This window comes from Calliphora vicina, chromosome 3 (assembly GCF_958450345.1).
Source record: "Calliphora vicina chromosome 3, idCalVici1.1, whole genome shotgun sequence".
In the NCBI taxonomy this organism is placed as follows: domain Eukaryota; kingdom Metazoa; phylum Arthropoda; class Insecta; order Diptera; family Calliphoridae; genus Calliphora; species Calliphora vicina.
The window spans coordinates 124,633,189-124,653,036 of NC_088782.1; the positions used below are offsets into that span (position 1 = coordinate 124,633,189).

At 25.1% G+C, this 19,848-nt stretch overlaps 2 protein-coding genes across 2 annotated transcripts in view; both read right to left on the bottom strand.

Annotated features, from left to right (window-relative positions):
- The window catches only part of LOC135954974 (uncharacterized), a 52,974-nt gene extending 51,516 nt beyond the window's left edge, over positions 1 to 1,458 (bottom strand). Inside the window, exon 1 of the mRNA XM_065505235.1 lies at positions 28 to 1,458. The gene's annotated coding sequence lies outside the window, so the exon portion shown is untranslated. The remainder of the gene's footprint in view (positions 1 to 27) is intronic.
- Positions 1,459 to 3,776: 2,318 nt separating this feature from the next.
- On the bottom strand, positions 3,777 to 19,051 carry Mkrn1 (Makorin 1). Its single transcript, XM_065503189.1, has 5 exons — positions 18,910 to 19,051; positions 17,481 to 18,642; positions 17,272 to 17,410; positions 17,025 to 17,162; positions 3,777 to 13,939 (listed from the first exon to the last, which is right to left on the bottom strand). Exons 2-5 carry the CDS (start codon positions 18,338 to 18,340, stop codon positions 13,835 to 13,837), a joined length of 1,242 nt encoding a protein of 413 aa, XP_065359261.1. The 5' UTR covers positions 18,341 to 18,642; positions 18,910 to 19,051; the 3' UTR covers positions 3,777 to 13,834.
- Positions 19,052 to 19,848: the final 797 nt, after the last annotated feature.

The following is a 19,848-nucleotide window of genomic DNA, read 5'->3' on the forward strand; positions in this document are numbered from 1 at the left end:
AAAAAATCTAAAAATTACAAAACTTACCTGTAATTTTTTACATACAATGAATCCCAAGCAAGATGATCCCAAAAAGATAGTATTTGTATATGTGTGTAAGAAATACTGCTTGTTTTTGCAATAGTATTAGATTAAACTTAAATAAAATTTTGTTTCATTGCCACCTGTTGCTCTCATAACAAACCGCTACATGTTTCATTTTCTCACTCGTTACACACAAAAACACAATAAGCTTTACATTAACACAACTACAGCTAAATTAAGCTCACTTACTCATTTTTCAAACATTAACCTCTCTTGGCTTTTTCACGAAGTATAAATAAAAGTTTGTTTATGTTAAAAAATTTAAACCGGGTTTTAATAAACACAGTTTTAGAGCATGTTTGTGTATGTTTCGCGGAGGAAAAAAAGGTGTGTGGGAATTTTGTAAATAAATATTTAATCTCTGAGTAATAATGCACAGAACTTAAAAATGATTTTGTTGTTAAACTCAGTTTGAGTATGAGAAAGAAGCTTCTTTTATTATTGCTGCTGTTTCTTATTATTTCTGCTTCTTCCTCCTCTTTAATACACAATTTTTTTTTTTATTAAAGCCAAGTTATTTTTTATTTTTTTTTTTTAATTTTTGTTTTCTATTTTTATACTTTAATAAGTTTCAGTGTATAGGTGAGTTTTAAAGCCGCCTTGTGGTAACTTGTATATAGAATTTTTTTTGTATAAAAAGCCAGGAAAATAATACAAGGGGGCCTAGTATTCTCTAAAACTTGTTAATTTATGCACTTTTTTCTTTTAACAATTTATAACTAAAGAAGCCACTTTTTTCTTCCTATTGTTGTTGTTTAATCACTCAAGCAATATTTTGTTTAAAATGAAATCATGCAAGTATTAAAAAATTCACTCAATTGTAACAAATTGCTAAATACTTAAATATTTTTTCAAATGAATTATTGCTAACACTAATTTTCTTCAGAACTTTCTAAAATTTGTTTAAGATTTTTTTTAATTGAATTGCACTTTTTTATAAGCTTATTAACAATTCACTTATTTATTTATATATATTTTTTAAATATGGCTACACACGCGCTGCGCTTTTTTCTCCATTTATTTAATACTTTTTTATTTTTTTTATTCTTTTCATTACATATTTTGCTTTTGTATAATTTTTACACGTAAAATGTTACCTTTTTTATTTATTTTTTATTACATATAAACTTCATTTATTTTACTTCACTCTTTTTGACAAGTTAACATTAACAACAAAAAGCCTACGTAAGTTTAGTCATGTTTACTACAACAACAAAACGACGGACAAACGACCGAACGAACGCAACTCTAGCAAGCGAACACAACTTAACACGACTGTTACTAAATCTCAACTAACTACCTTTGCTAGAGGTTCTCTCATTTACACCCAATGTTAATGTCATATTTACTGGCTGGCTGCAGGGAATGTAGTGGCATTGAAGTAAGTTGTTTTACTTTGGAGAAAGCTTTTAATGAAAAGCTATTGAACGTTATAAGAAAACATAAACTTTATAACGTTTTGATGTTATTACATGTAACGAATAAAGAAAAAAGCTTTAATATTGAATTATGTATTAAACTTCATTTGTTTGTTGTTGGAATATAACAGATTTTTTAAAGGTTTTAAATTACATACTAGATTTAGTTATTTAGCTGCATTATACAGCAGACTGTAAAGTGCTTAAAATTATAGAAACTTACCTTAAAAAATGCAGATTTTAAATATTCCAACATCGTTTCTTATGTTTGCAAAGGCCTTGCAAATATGCAGACTTCATAAAGGTGGAGTTTATTTTATTGATGACCTCATTATAGTCCAAACTTTTTCCATGAGGCCATTTCTTTCAATTTGCATTTTGTGGCCAAGGTGTAAAAATCCTTTTGCAGAACTAGATTAAGGGCTTGTTTAAGGATTCCAAGAACATTTTATATAAAAATCAATTAGATTTTCCGATATGTTTTTAATCATTTTCCTACAAATGTAATAAAAAATGTTTCGTTTGAAATCCGTTAACTGGAGTTAAATATTTTTTGGATTTACTGTCAGTTTGAGACTTTTCGGAAATGCATCACTGCGCTGCATTTGATGCGCATCTGTGATTAGTTTGCAAATCAACTGATGCTTTTGCATTTAGAACGTACTGCACATCAGATGCAACGCAGTGATGCATTTCCGAAAAGGCCCTTTCTCTATACCGCACAGTGGGGTTGATCCAAAAAAGTGCTAATAAATCTTAATCTTTTAAACTACTGGTTGAATTGCAAAATATTGTATGAACTAATCGGTGCAGAGCGGAGGACATAGGCTTTAAGAAAAATTGTTGACCATCCGTTTAGAATTCATGGTGTCAAAGTCAACCACCTCTAGTTCAGAAAACTTTGTAAAGCTTGTTTGTAACTTGTGCAATGACATTATGACAATTTCTTGTGGTACTTGATGACATTATAATTTGTTATAATTCATTATAATTTGTTTTAATACATTATAATGTCATTATAACTTGCTTTAATACATTATAAAGCCATTATAATTTGTTATAAAACCTTCTCATGCCATTATAACTTATTACAATACATTATACTAATGTCAGTATACATTATAAAGAAATGATTAGTTATAAAACATTATAATGGAATTATAATATGTTATAATACATTATAATGTCATTATAACTTGTTTTAATCCATTATAATTCATTATAATTTGTTATAATACATTATAATTTGTTATAATACATTATAATGCCATTAAAATATATTATAATACATTATATCATTATAATATGTTATAATACATTATAATGCCTTTATAATTTCTTATATTACATTATAATGCCATTATAATATGTTATAATACATATTAGCCATAATTAGTTATAATACATTATAATGGAATTATAATATGTTATAATACATTGTAATGTCATTATAACTTGTTGTAATCCATTATAATTTATTATAATGTCATTATAATTTGTTATAATACATTATAATGTCATTATAATATGTTATAATACATTATAATGCCTTTATAATTTCTTATATTACATTATAATGCCATTATCATTATAATATGTTATAATACATTATAATGTCATTATAACTTCTTATAACACATTATAATGCCATTATAATTTGTTATATTACATTATAATGCCAGTATAATTTGTTATAATACATTATAATGCCATTATAACTTGTTATAATTCATTATAATGTCATTATAAATTTTTATAATACATTATAATGCCAGTATAATTTGTTATAATACATTATAACATCATTATAATTTGTTGGAATACATTATAATGCCATTACAATTAGTTATAATACAATATAATGCTATTATAATATGTTATAATACATTTTAATGTCATTATAATTTCTTATAATATGTTATAATACATAATAGTGCCATTATAATTAGTTATAATACAATATAATGTCATTATATTGTATTATAACGAAATTATAATAACATTATTTTATTATAATTTCTTATATTACATTGCAATGCCATTATAATATGTTATAATACATTATAGTGCCATTATTGCTTGCTATTATCCTAATTTCTCCTTCCTAACAGCTTCCAATACAAAATGGCGTTTTAATTCAAACCGATTGAAGCTGTATAAATCTCATAAACGTTGGCATATAAATAAACATTAACATCAGCTCTGATTTCAGCCGCCTGGACCAGTTTCTCAGCACCTTCATAATCACTTCTACATTAATAAAAACTCAGAATATTTTTGGTGTTTTTGCGCGGTTTTTTTGTGTTATTTTTAGTTTTTTTTTATTATTATTTATTTACTTTATGGTGATGATTTTTAATGTTTTTTTTTTAATTTGTTTTTTGTTTTTTTTTAATGTTGTTTTGTTTTTTTTATCAACTAAAATACAAAAATAGTAAGGTTGGTTGTTTTTTGTTTTTAAAAAGTTTCAAGTACATACAACTAACAAAACATATTTGTTTATTGTTTAAATTGTTTGTTTTTATTATATAATTCTATATATATATATAAATATTTATGCTTTTAAGCCAAATTTTATAATAATGGTCTCCATATAGTTTCAATTTAGTTTTAAGAATTTAAAAAGAAAAGAAAATACACAAAAAGGTCAAAGGTCATTTGAATTATATTAAGCAGAGCAGTATCAATTTATTTAAACGAAAGTTTAAGCTTTAGTTATACAATTTCTAAAAGGAAATAAACTTCAGTTATTTAATCTAACGTTTAAATAATAGTTAGTTACAGTATTGGGAAATGCTTTACAATTATTTGTAAAAGCTGTTATTCAAAATGAAATTTTTATTTTATTTTAATGTTTGTTTAAACAAAATTTCATAGAAAATTTAAATATGAATATGAAAGGAAATTTTTATAAAAAAAAATCTGGAGCTAAATCAACGCAATCGTGATCGAACGAAAAATAATTTGGATATCGAAATTATAATAAAATGTAATAAATTTCTTGCTCGATATCTCAAATAAGAAAATTACGATAAATTTTATTCGATATCGGAAGTGGTAATTCAGCCCCTGTTTAGAAATAAAAAATTTTCATTTATAATTACTGATTCCCAAAGTAGGTTTTCTCAACTGGGTTTTAAATATAATTTTTATTAATTTTTTAGCAGTGACCTTTGACCTTTGATATTATAGTGCTTTATTTATAATTGTTTACCTTTTTTTCCTTCTTTATTAAGTTATAAACTTATTTACTACACATCAATATTATTTTGTATTTTTTTTATTGAATTTAGTTTTGTATTTATTCTTGATTTTTTTCTTTCAATAATATTTTTAGAATAATTGATTTGATTTGTATTTTTTTTCTCAAAATGTGTAAGTTTTTTTATTAAGAGTTTTTGTTTTTAATTTGGCTTATTGTTTGTGTTTTGTTTTTTTTTTTAATTATTTTTAATAATAAACTTTAAGATCACATATTTTTTAAATTGTTTTTTTTTCTCAAAACAAAAAAAGTATTTTTCTTTTTATACATATATTTTAAATTTTATTTTCTTGTCTTGTTTATATCACTATGTTTTACATTATATATCGATTTTCGATTAATTTTTAATCAGTATATTAAACACAACAATAGCGGTTAAGAGGAGAAGTTTCGTTCTTACAAGATTCCGGATGAGGAGTTTTTTTCAAACAAGTGCCTTTTTATCATTAAAGAATCAACTGTTCCTATTGTATTATAATCCAAATTTGATCACAGATTAATTAAGGTTAAAGTATATAATTAAAGACATTGAAAGATTGTTGTTGAAGATCGTTTGTCGCTGTATTTGAAAGGTCAAAGTTGAAGATTTATTAAGACTGTATTTTCAACACAATTTAAAGTTCAATTGTGACTTAATTAAGGTCAAACATGAATCTCAAATTGGACAGATTTTAAAACAATTTTTAAGGTAAAATGTTTGCTCTATTTAAGCCTCAAATTGAAGAGTTGAAGAGATCAAATTTGAAGATTTTTTAAGACTGTATTTTCAATACAAATTAAAGTTCAATTGTAAGTTAATTAAGGTCAAACATGAATCTCAAATTGGACAGATTTTAAAACAATTTTTAAGGTAAAATGTTTGCTCTATTTATGCTTCAAATTGAAGAGTTGAAGAGATCAAATTTGAAGATTTTTTAAGACTGTATTTTCAATACAAATTAAAGTTCAATTGTAAGTTAATTAAGGTCAAACATGAATCTCAAATTGGGCAGATTTTAAAACAATTTTTAAGGTAAAATTTTTGCTCTATTTAAGCCTCAAATTGAAGAGATCAAAGTTGAAGATTTATGAAGGCTGTACATTCAATACAAATTAAAGTTCAATTGTAACTTAAGGTCATACATGAATCTCAAATTGAGCAGATTTTAAAACAATTTTTAAGGTGAAATGTTTGCACTATTTAAGCTTCAAATGGAAGAGTTGAAGAGATCAAAGTTGAAGATGAAACGTAGCTATATTTAAACTAGGAGATTATATTGAAGATTATAGTTTAGGTTAGGTTAACAGACAGCCGTCAAAAAAAGAACAGTAAAATGAACAGCTCACTTAGGCCCCTACAAAAGGTCGCTTTGGGTTACCTGAAAAATAAATAAAAGAGCGCCAGATAAAGATGAAAAGAGAAGAGGAGAATCAGATAGAGTAAACGAGTAAAAGAAATATAGAGAAGGTCAGAATAGGAAAAGTCATTTGATGGATACTAGCTCACCCCGTGGATATTCCCGTGTCTGGCGTGAGTAGCCAATTGCTATTCCTAAAAAAGGCATTGATTCGATAGTTCAGAAATTAGCACATCTGCAATCTAAAGTAATAGATTTTCACTTGGGCCGTCACAAAGAGTCAGGGGCCAAAAACGATAAGCTGACGAATTGATATTCTGCCAATCGTACGATCTTGCACGATATTGAATGCCATTATCTCAAATGTGGCTTTCGTAAGTCTCAGGTATATGCGAATAAGCCACAAACCACAGTGTATCTCAAAGCCAATCTAACCCATGCCACCATCGATCGAATTCAACATGATTTATTCGCCAGAGTCATGGAAAATTTGACATTTCAGATGTTCGCCACTCAGCTAAACAGTGGCGGACCTTTGCAAGATGTTATACTCCAGACATACTGACATTGATAGGCCTTTCAAACGAATAAAAAAGCTTAAATAAAACAGTTTGTTTTATTTAAATTCAATGAATTCAATGAAAATCCCTTTACATGGAAATTCGAAAATGTTTTGACAGATTTTAACTTAAAACCTTAAAATCCTTGCAGAATTGTGTTAATTTCTTTTTTTTTAACTGAAACTTTCCTTGTCGCTTTTGTTGTGTTTTTTTAGATTTTCTCAGGAAAATTGAACTAAAAATTATTTTATAAAAAAAAATATTTAAAAAAAAATCATAATAATGGAAACTTAAAATAAAAACAAATATTATTATAAAAAATATAATATGTATATAGTAACAGTTTTACAAAAGGAAGCTATTTAAATTTCAAATACATACAGAGTACATGATTACATTTTATTTAATTGAATAAATCGTTAGTCACAGTTTTTAATAAAAAAATTTAAACTAAACATTTTTTTAAAAATTATATAGACAAAGTGTATTAATATATTTACTATTTAGTTTGAAAGGCTGTTGGTTGGTTGTTTTGTTTTCATATATTTTTTATTAATTAATTAAGAAATAGTTTGTAGAATTAGTTAAGTATTTTATGGTTTTGTCTAATTATTGTTAAATTAAATTAAAAAGATAAAAAGAAGTCTTTATTGTGGGTTATGCAAATTATTTAATTATTAAGTTATTAAAAGTTGTATTTTTAAATATTTTTAGTCCCTACTACATGTTGGTTTGTTTTGTTTTATACTTAAGTTTTAGTGTTTTATTTGGGTGGTTAGTTTTAATAATTATACTACTTTGTTATGTTTTTTTCTTGTTGTTTAATATTATCATAGTTATAATTATTAGTTTATAAAATTTGTAAGTTTTTTTTTGTTTTGTTTCGTTTCAAATATTTATGTATTTGTTTTGCATTTTCAAGTTTTAATTAGCATATATTTATCAGTATGAAGTTTTCTATGTTGATTATTTTGTTTTGAATTTGTTGAATTAGTTTTTGATTAATTTTGGTTTTTCTTTTGCATAAACATTATAAACTTAAAAAAATAAAGAAAAAGTTTAATTGGTTTTTCAAATAAAAAATAGCTTAATTTTTAAATAAAATTTTGAAAAAATGGCACTTACTTAAAAATAATAATATAAAAAAAAAATACTTAAAGGAAATTTCAAAATTTTTATAAAAAAAATCTAAAAATTTAAACAGAATTTATAAAAACTGTAATATCACTGAAATATATATAAAAGATTGAAAATTAAAAACAAAATTTAAACAAAGAAGTTATAAAAAAATTAATATCAAATTAAATTCTAATAAATTTTCAATCTTTTATTTAAATAAAATTTCAAATCAAATCTAATTTTTCATATAATTTTTTGAAACTTATCCTCTACTTTTTTGATAAAATTAAAAATTACCTAAAAATTCCTTTACAATTAAAACAAATTAAACCAATACCAAAGTTATAAAAATCTACACCTGAACTAAACGTCATTTAAAAAAAATACAACTAGGTAAAAATACAACTGAAATCGTTTTGGGATTTTGAGACTTGGTTAGATAGCAGTGATATAGAAAGATTAAACAAATTTATAAAAAGGAAATTTTTTAAAAATCTGTGCAGACTAATCTTCAGTCTTCATTATGTATTCTGAACCATAGATGTGTCCTTTGACATACATTTTTCTATAGAAATTTCTGTCAGCCATAAATATTTATTAGAAAATTAGGTCAACCATAAATTTTTCTATAGAAATTTTTGTCAGCCATAAATGATTCTATATAAATTTATGTCAGCCATAAATTTTTCTATAGAAATTTATGTCAGCAACAAATGTTTCTATAGAAAATTAAGTCAACCATAAATTTTTCTATAGAAATTTTTGTTAGCCATAAATATTTCTATAAAAATTTATGTCAGCCATAAATTTTTCTATTGACATTTATGTCAGCCATTAATTTTTCTATTGACATTTATGTCAGCCATAAATTTTTCTGTAAAAATGTATGTCTGCCATAAATTTTTCTATAGAAATTTATGTCTGCCATAAATTTTTCTATAGAAATTTATGTCTGCCATAAATTTTTCTATAGAAATTTATGTCTGCCATAAATTTTTCTATAGAAATTTATGTCAGCCATAAATTTTTCTATAGAAATTTATAAGACATAAATTTTTCTATAGAAATTTATGTCAGCCATAAATTTTTCTATAGAAATTTATGTCAGCCATAAATTTGTCTATAGAAATTTATGTCAGACATAAATATTTCTTAGAAAATCATGTCAACCATAAATTTTTCTATAGAAATTTATGTCAGTCATAAATTTTTCAATTGAAATTTATGTCAGCCATAAATTTTTCTATTGAAATTTATGTCAGCCATAAATTTTTCTATAGAAATTTATGTCAGCCATAAATTTTTCTATAGAAATTTATGTCAGCCATAAATTTTTCTATAGAAATTTATGTCAGCCATAAATTTTTCTATAGAAATTTATGTCAGCCATAAATTTTTCTATAGAAATTTATGTCAGCCATAAATTTTTCTATAGAAATTTATGTCAGCCATAAATTTTTCTATAGAAATTTATGTCAGCCATAAATTTTTCTATAGAAATTTATGTCAGCCATAATTTTTCTATAGAAATTTATGTCAGCCATAAATTTTTTATAGAAATTTATGTCAGCCATACATTTGTCTATATAAATAGTCTAGTCTACACTCTGAACGATAGATTAGTATCTGTATAATCTGTATAACAATGAATTTTAGTAAAATAATTCAATCCCAACCAAGTCTTAATAAAAGTTATGTTTAACAAATTTCAGTTTTTTTAGTTTCTTTGATTAAATCTTAAGTCTTAACTACATATTAATAAAGTATTAATTATACACATATTTTGTTTGTTTTTTCCTTAAAGCCTTGTCAAGTAATTGGTGTCTGAGTGTAAAAAAAAATTATTAAAAGGATCTCAACAAATTTTCAAAGGAGGTAAGTTTGTGGTATACATTATACATACATAATTATAAATTTTTAATTAGTTTATATAGTTTTGTTTTGTTTTTTTTTGTTTGTAATTTTTATAATAATAATATAATATTATCATAAAGCTAAGCCTAAACACTGTTTTAAAAATATTTTAAAAACTTTTCTTTGACGTTTTAGATAATAATTTGTTTCTTTGTTTTGTTTTCTTTTTTTTTTAGTATATAATAATATATTTCATAATTACTAAAAAAAAATAAAAATTATTTAAAAAAAAACTAATAATTAAGATTACTATATATGTAAGTATTGATTTTGTTGATTTTTTATAATATAATAAAGTAAATTTAACAAATTTGTATTTTAAATTGTTTTGTTTTAGTACACATTTAGGTTCATTATTTTGTTTTTTTATTTTGGAGGTATTTTGAAATGTTAGCATTTAGTTTGTTGATTGGTATGATGTTTTTTGTTTAAATTTATATATATATTTATTTGTTTTGTTTTGTTTTTTTTTTTTGTTTATAATTAAAAGTTTATTTTACATTAATTATTTGTGATACTACAATATATAAATAACAAATAAAAAAATATTGGAAAATTAAATAGGAAAAACATAAACGTTTAAACAAACTCTTACTTGAAAATAACAATTAAAAGAAAATCATAGCAGAATTCATTTAAATAAGAAGACTTTAGTGAAGTAATTACTATTATTATTATTTAAAGAGATTCGAGCTTAAAAAATGTTTTTGGTAAGAACAAAAATTATTTAATTACATTGATTGAACAATTAAAGAATTTTAAATAAAAAATAATTTTCTATAATTTCAATATTTTGGCTTTGGAAATGTTTTTTTTTTGTTGTATACATTTATAGAGATTTTATAATTATAAATTAACATTAAACAAATTTTAAGACAAAATTAAATAAAAATAGAACTTATATAAAACTGAAATACAACAAAAATTTATAGAGAAACATTTTGATTGATTATAATAAAAAAATAAAAGGAATTTTATTTAAAATACTTGAAATTATGTAAAGTATTTGGCTTTAACTCAAGGACGATTCAACCTAGCTTCAATCTAATATAATTTTGGAGATCACAAACCGCCTAAGAATTCACTAAATAAACACAGACATTCAACTGTTTTCAACTTCAATTCCTAAACTAATACAACAAACAAAAACTTTAACATTTTTGAACTAAAATAAAAGAAAAGTTGTATTTATAAACCGAACTTCCTTCGAATTTTATTACAATAAAAAAAATGGCTGCAAATTTAGAAATCTAAATAACAATTTTAAAAATTTCGCATTGAAACTATAATTGACATAGTCAAGGACATTTTTGAAAAAGTTTAAATTAAAATTTAAGCTAAACATTGTGGAGAATCTAGTTCAAAAAACGAATAAAGTTTAAAAATGTTTTACCAAAATTAATTTAAAGTAGAATCTTCAATATGTTTCAAAATTCAATGAAACAAATGAAAATTCGGCAATAAATATTAAATTGAGGATAAGCTAAAAATTTCGAAATCTCCATAAGTATATATTCCCCAAAAATTATTAAAATAATCAGGCATGTGAGCGAAATCGATATTGAAAAGGAATCGTTTTGAAACCGAAAAGACTTGGCATGAATTTAATACTTTCGTTTTGAGATCTTTTAAAACATTCAATTTGATTTATTGTTTTATCACATTTGTTGACTAAATTAATTGTTATTATCATTTTTATCAATATCGTTTTTAAATCACTCGATTTCGATCACATACATGAAAGCCTTAGTCTAGCACATGGTCTAGGGAATTGTTTTAATTTGAAATCTACTGAGGATAATTCATAAGTCAGCGACAATATTTTTTTCACAAACTAAATCAATCAAACTTAAGGGAAGACCTTAACAGGAGGAATATAAAAAATCTAGGCAAGATATTCGGAGTTTTTTTTTTAAAAAAAAACCATTGGAATATAAAAAACTGGACAAGATTAAGGAGTTGTAGAAAACATTGGCAAATGTGGATTCAAGTAATCGCATTGCAGTAAATAAAGCATATTTTTACTAACATTTAATATGATCGTAAAATTGTTAAAGAAAAGTTTTAAAAATGTTTAAGATTTTCCTAAAATTCATTGATTATTGACAACATAAATAAACTTTTAATCTAGAAAAAGAATTATTTATAAAAAGGCCATCATTCTAACAAAATATTACCTTTTGATGATCACAATATAACAATTTAACAGCTGCTTCCTATATCAGCAATTTTATTACTAAATTCATAAAGAACACAAAATTTATCATTACCTTTTATACTTGTAAAAAAAAGGCAACATTCTTAAGTTGTAAAAAATTAAGGCAACTTTTTTCGGAAAAGAACTTGTTATACGTTCACAGAGTTTTCTTTTTCCAGAAAAGTATTTTAAATAGGGCAAAGGGTAACAGAATCAACTGTTCTTATAATTGGAGGCAAAATAATTTTACATTCTCCTCTTTTCAGAGTAATAACAGGGTTATATTTTATAAGTAAATTCCACTAAAAGGGAATTTTGTAAAAATTTTTATTATTTAGCTTATTTCAAGCTGAGATCATTCAATTAAAATAGATTTTCTTTTTAAAATGAAAAAAGTTGGTTCAAACTTTTTAGCATTTTTTGGTCGTTCCAATCAATTGGTTTTTCAAATCCAAGTCATTTGTAACGACTACTAAGGTCATAAGTTGACAAATTGACAACTCTATATAGAAGTTTGAAACACTATTAAAAATTGTCTTGACCTCATTCAATTACAAAAGATTGTATTTTCAAAATTAAAAAAAAATTAAAAATTTTTCATATTTTTTGGTCGTTCCAATCAAGATTGCTACAAATCCAAGGAAGAATATTAAAAAGTCATTTACAACGCCTACGAAAGGTCATAGGAGTTCAAAATCATATTAAAAATTGTCTTGACCTTCCATTATTCGCGGCTGCAGCTTTAATCTGTTAGTTTTTATATCCATTCCATCTCTATTGTTCATATCAATTGATCTAGGTCGTTCGAATGAGATTGAAAGGAAAAAAACTTAGTTTTTGAAATATTTTTTTTTTTATTCCATAAAATTTATAATACCAAAATTTTATTCAAAAACAGTGAGATTATTCTGTAACTAGAATCGAAAATTAAAAAGTTTGAAATTCTTTTGTTTTTTTTTCGAATCAAATTACTGAGTATTCAAAAAGATTAATCTTTCTTACTCTTAATCTTTTTATATTTAAAAAAATTTAGGGTATTTTGTAAAAAAAATTCTTTTTGTTTTCATTTGCAATATATTTTTCAGAAAAATTCTTTTGCATTTGTTACAAATATACCAACAAGCCAAATACATATTTCTCAACAACATCAAACAAAAACAAATTCAAGTGTTTTAAAGAAAATTCCTTTTACAGTAAAAAAAATAATAAAGAAATAACAAATTACTAAATGTAAAACGAAAAAATATAATGATAATTAAAAATTTGAATAAAGCAATAAATGTTTAATGTTGGCTAAACTTGGAACACTATAAGGTATTTGAAAAAAACTAACTAAAACATTTTATAAATTCATAAGAAAAAGTGGGAGGGGGCTGATGGATTAATTTTCTAATATAGGTTTTATTAATTTAATATTTCTTTAAAAACTTCGTTGCATTAAGTGGATTTTTTAAGGATTTTTTTTTATTTAAAGGGCTTATAAGTGTATGAGTAGTGATTTGAGAGAGAGAGGGCAGGGTCAGAAAGAGTTCACAATTACTGTTTCAAAGAGTTGTTTTAAAATTTATAATTTTCAGTTTATATATTTCTTTTTGTTTTTAGAGTAATTAAGTTACTTGTGTTTTTTTTTTTTTTTTTGTTATTACAACTTCACAAGCAAAGGGCTTTAATTTCGCAGTTTTTTTCGTACTCTTTGTTTTTTTCAATAAATATTTTTTGTTTGTTTACTATTCTTTAGCTGGTATTTTTTGGTTATTTTTTCGTTTACTTTGAATACTTTTTCTTTTTGAATATAATGATTTTTTTTTCTTCAATTTTTTTTGTAATGTAACTGTTAGTGTGTGTTTGCGTATTTTTGTATATTGTTAAGGTAGTATTTGTTTTTTTGTGTGAGAGTTTTGCATAAAAACCTTGTTTTTTAAATAATTTTATTAATATATGATTTATTCATCATCATCCTCATCATCATCATCACTTTCATCACTTGTGCTTGTAATATAATCATAGAAATTGAGTTCACGTTGATCAAGAAATTCATACAGATAGATCTACAATGAGAAAAAGAAAGAGAGATGAAAAGAGTGAGTGAAATAAATAACTGAAAAATTAAAGTTAAATAATTATAAAAATGTAAAACAAAGTTAAAAAAGTAAATAATTGTGTGAAAACAAAATACATTTACAACTTAAAAAAATATATTTGCTTTTTTTAAATCTCAACGCGACTTTTTTGTTATAAAAATATTTGTTTGTTTTTTTATATGTTAAAATTTTTAATTCTAGTTTTTGTCTGTGGGAACACATTTTTCATTTGGTTTTTTTATCTTAAGTTTAGTTTTAATATTAGTTTGTATTAGCTTTGTTTATATTTATTCAATTTTTGTGTTTTAATTGTTTTAAAGAGTTTTTTTTATAAACACCACTCCATTGAATTATATTTGTTACTTTTACTCCTGCAAGGAGCAAAGGTCCGTACTCCACTGAATTAAATTTACGATATTTTTAGTAAATTGAAAGTAAGTGCTGGTTCACACCCGTCAAGTTTACTTGAACAAGTCTTAACGAGAAAAGATTTGAAAGATGTTCCTCTCTCTTCTATAAACTCAAGACTTGATCAAGTAAACTTGACGTGTGTGATTGCAAATTCTTTGATAATTTAGTCACACACGTCAAGTTTACTTGAACAAGTCTTAAGGAGAAGAGATTTTAAAGATGTTACTCTCTCTCCTATAAACTCAAGACTTGATCAAGTAAACTTGACGTGTGTGAAAATTGTTCGAAGTTGCGATAAATAGCAAATAATGGAAAATTTACGATATTAAGTAAAATGTCATGATATTTAGGTAATTATAGAAAATTTAAGATAAATAATAAATTCTCAACAATATTTACTATACAAATTTACGATATTTAGTAAATTGAAAGAAAATTATCAAAGAATTTGCAAAATGTATTTAGAAAATTATTCGAAAATTTACGAAATTTAGTATGTTGGGTTTTTTTTGTATATAAACGAGTTATTTTCGGTCTCTGGTAATAATCCTTAAGAGTAGGAGTTCATAGCTCATTCAAAAATATTTTTTTTTATACATATTGAACAATTTTGAAGTTTTTTTTTATCACTTAAATTTTTAATTTTGTTTGTTTGTTAAATAAATAATTAAAACAAATCAATTGCTTAATTAATACTACCAGTATTACTTTAGCTTATTTTATGCAGTTTTAATTTTAAAAACAATAATTGCTTAATTATAATTTTATTATTATTTATAGGTGGCAATGATGTTTGCTAAAAATCTACACATAAGTTTTGAAAACCATTTTATTTTTTTTTTTATTTTTTAGTGTTTATGGTTTGTAATTGAAGCTTTATTTTTAGTTTTCATTAACATTGACAGACGCTTAGAAGGATATCACACCTGTTGTTATGCGCGGTGAAAATAATATTGAAAATAATTGTAAAAAAAGGAGTAGAAATTGTTTAATTAACAACAGTGAAAAGAATTTGTTAACAATACACAAAAAACAACAATAATAACAACAACATTGAAAAGGCAAATAATAAAATGTTGCAAACTGTTTAATTGTGCTTACTAAAAATTGTAGTTTTAGGTTAAAAGTATTATTGTTCTAAAACTTTTGCAACAAAAAAAAAACACAAAAAAAAACTTAAAATAAATAAACAATAGAGCCAAGTTTAAGGGTAAAAGTAATAGTAATAGACTCCAGTAAAAGTTTTTCAAAAAATTTAATTAAATTTTGTTAAATAATTGAAAATTGGACCACAAATATCACAAATGTCAGCTAACGGAAACTCTATACAAACAAACATCACTATTGTAAATTGCATACAAAATATTCTAATTTTATTAGGAATTTCAAAAGTAGAATGACAAATAAACTTGTAATAGGCCATTGACAAATTTTACCATAAAACTCTTCCTATCCAACAAAGTAGGGTTATAGAGCTAATAGGGCCGCTGTCACTTGACATCTTTCTGCAATAAACACGAATTTTTCGGCTTTGCTTCACCAGAATAAGGGGGCAGTATTTAATTTTGTTTGCATTAAACGACTTTAAAAAACAGTAATCGCCCAATAATTCAATTTTAGATTTGTTGTCGCTTGACTGGATTTTGAAATAAACGATTCAATTGTGAATGTTCAAGTAATTTTCTGAGGGGGACCTTATACGGAGACTATTGACAAATGAGTACTTAGAACTAAAATTTTATCAGGATAATCAATATATTTATGAGTGCTCATTTGTATGAGGTCTAGGTGATATCATGGACCGACAGTATTTGTGGAAAATTTCATCCAGCTCCTTTCGTTTAAGCCCTATCGTGTTTTCAACACACAGACAGACCGACAGACGGACATAGCTAGATCGTTTTAGAATCTTATGAGAACCCACGATATACATACATATGTATATACTTTTTGGTTCTACGACCAATTTTTCAATACGGAATACAAAATTTTGTGATTCGGTAAAAAATTTTTGTGAAAAAAATTTTTTTTCCTTCAATAATTTCTTAAAAAAGTTAAAAAAAAGTGGTTGGAGGAAAAAAAATTGTTCACAAAAATAAATTTAATTTTTTAATTTCATAAAAAAATATTGGGAGAAAAAAATTTTTTTTACAAAAATTATTTTTTACCTCAATTTTTTTTTTCACTAAAATTAGTTTTCACAAAATTCTTTTTTTAGAAAAAATTTTTTTTTTAATTTTTTAAAAAAAAAATTTTTACAACTTTTTTTTTCACCAAAAATAGTTTACAAAAAAAACTTTTCACAAAATTTTTTAACCTTACATTATTTTTAATATTTTTCTAGTATACTTTGGTGTAGTTTATACATGATTCGGCACAGCCGAATTGTTAACAACATTTTAACAATTACATCATAAATCAAACGTAAACGTTTAGTTTACTTATAAACATCAAACACATTTTTTGTTCAATATAAACTGGTTGCATATTACACACGACTTTTCTACTTCTATGTTTTATACTTTTAGTAAAAATATGATTCAACATTAAACTTAGCTCTGTTTCAAGGCACTAATAAATAAACTTTTGTGTGTATACGAGTATAACAAGTGTATAATAATATAATAATATTCATACTCACATCAAGTAAATTCATAATTTCATTATTACTGCGATGTAATTTACGAGCCTTTTTGGGACAGCCAACATCAACCAAATCCCCATTGGGTAAGGCATGTTTATAGAAACATTTATTGCCAAAGGGACATTTGCCATCACCCTGGAAAATATTAAATAAAACAGAAATATAAACAACAAATTATAATATAAAATAAAATTTATGTTGTAAAGAATTTTTTTCTCTGTTAACAACAAAACATAAAACCCACCTTTTTAAAGTACTTGCAGTCTTTGATACCAAGTGCTTTACGATAATCACCTAAAAGTTTGTCCTTTTCCTCTTTTGTTTCTACCCAAAAGGCACTGGGACAAACAAAATCTGATGCTACACGACATTCTGGACAAGATCTACAAAAAAAAAAACCAACATCAAAATTACAAAAACTCATAACTTCACTTTAATTTAATGATAACTTACCTGGTAATTTTGTGTTCGAATTGTTTAGCCTGGCGCCATTTACGTATACATTCTAAACAAAAGATATGATTGCAATTGGGCAGTATGCCAAAACGTTTCTCGCGGCCGGCCTTCTCCATGATGGTGTCGAAACAAATGCCACAGGTTTTATCTTTTGATCGTGCTATTGCGAATGACAACTCCATGGCCTGTTCGTGTTGCTGCAGACATTCTTTTTTATGTTTTTTACGCTGTGTTTCGTCTGTGGGATGGAGGCAAAATTGATCACACATTTCGCAAAGTTCTAAGTGAATGGCATAGGCACAGTACATGCCATAGGGGCAAGTGCCTTCAAAGGGGCAAATTTCATTTATTGATGAAGACTCATTAACATTTAGAATTGTTCCGGCCAAAGCACGCGAGGCAGTGGCACCCACTACATCAGCCCAAGAACGTTCCATTTCTGTTTGCAATACTTCGCCGCCAGTGTGATCTGCTTTGGGTATAAAGACGGGAGCATTGGCCCAATTGTGACGGCTAGTGCTGGGACGTTCATGAGGCATGGCGGAACCAGTCGTAGTTGTTGTTGAATTGCTTATGATTTCACCACCGGTTAAGTCATGCGAAAAACGGCACATTGACCCGAAACGGCAAATACCACGTTGAAAATAGCGACAAATGGCGGGATTTAAAGGCAGGTGTGAAGTAGAAGATGAAGTAGAGGCATTGACATGTAATTCAGCAGTCTCGCCAGCCATCGGATTTGTTGAAAATGCTGTTGAGGTGGTGGTGGTGACTGGGTAAGCAGCAGCAGCATCACTTGAACTTGATGGTTCTAAAGACAAAGCTGCCGTAGCTGTTGTTAAAGCTGCAGTACTCATTGTTGTGTTTAGTGGTGGTTGTTGTTGTTCTTGTTTGTTATTGTTTTTTCTGCTTTTGCTAAGAAACAAAGATGTCCTTGGTTGTCTTTGTTCACAAACTGAACTCGCACACACAAACAAACACTCAAAGGTTTTCAAAACTGAGTCGCGCAGTCAAAATCAAATATTGCTCATACAAAGGAAACGGATATAATGTCTTCTGTGTCTACTTATGCTGCTTTGAGGACGACGTCAAAACTCCTTTGGCCTTGCTTATTTTTTGTACACTGTTGATGCGCGATTGCATCCACAACGTGTGGAAACTAAAAATAACAAAAACAATTTTTATTATTAAAAATCCACAGTATTTTTATATCTATGTATATGTACATATATATAAATATTTATAAACATTTAATGAAATGGAATATTTATTCTCCTTTCATTGCTTATTCTTGTTTAATCATTTTGCACAATTGAACAATTTTCTATAAGCACCAACAACAACATAAGAAATTATAATTTTCTTACTTTTTCTTAGACTTTTGTTGGTTTCTATGATTCACTTTATTAAATGCTTGTTTTCTTACCTTTATTTTATGAGAATATCAAAGTTTATTGAATTTTATTTAATGGAAATTTATGCTTCTCGTTAATTACGTTTTCATGAAAAATTGCGTTTTGATGAAAATTTAGCCAGCATTTAAACAGTGCCACCAAGTTTCATGACGCTCACAAAGCTTATTTCATAATGCAGTGTTGTATTTGCAGAGAATAAATGATTGGCAACTCTGCTTGAATCCGTAAAATACGCTGCACAGTGTGTTGATAACTATTTTAACACTGAAAAGAAACAAATAAAAATGCACACAATAAAAAAACGGAAATATTTAGTTTCTTACCCAAATTTTATTTGTTTTAATTTTTTCGACAAACTAATTTTTTTTCAACAAACTTTTTTTTACAATTTTTTTTCAAAAATTTTTGTTATTCAGCAAAGCAGTATATATCACTTGTTTTCAAAAATGTATTTTTTTTAAAAATGGAAAATTACACTTTTACACAACAAACACAAGAAAAAAATTCAAAAAAAAACGTATATTTTTTGTGGAATTTTGTTAATGTGTTTGTTGTGTAAAAGTGTAAAAAAATCAGTGTAATTTTCCATTTTTATTAAATGAATATACCTTAAATGAATACCCTTATGGTTTAATAATTTTTCAACAAAAAAAAAGTATTATTTAACTACAACTATATTTTTTAAATTTTTTCCAAAAGCAATGTTAATTTTTTTCAACAAACCTTTTTACTAGATTTATCACTTGTATTCAAAAATTATTTTTTATTAATTGAAAAAAAATATATATTTAGCAACAAATATATTTTTTTTTCAAAAACCCATTGTAATGTTTTATATATATTAAGGTGAAGGATATCATATTCAACACAGAAGAATATATTGATTTTTCTTATTTACTGCTCATGAAGAATTTATTTAAATATTTAACAAAAAATAAATTGCTCAAGGA

Bases quoted from the DNA above. Each gene is read 5' to 3' on its own strand.
- Mkrn1 (XM_065503189.1), bottom strand. From the start codon at position 18,340: ATGAGTACTGCAGCTTTAACAACAGCTACGGCAGCTTTGTCTTTAGAA. The intron at 17,411-17,480 runs GTAAGTTATCAT...TTTTTTTTGTAG, and splicing joins TTCGAACACAAAATTACCAG to ATCTTGTCCAGAATGTCGTG. The intron at 13,940-17,024 runs GTGAGTATGAAT...TTCTCATTGTAG, and splicing joins AAATTATGAATTTACTTGAT to ATCTATCTGTATGAATTTCT.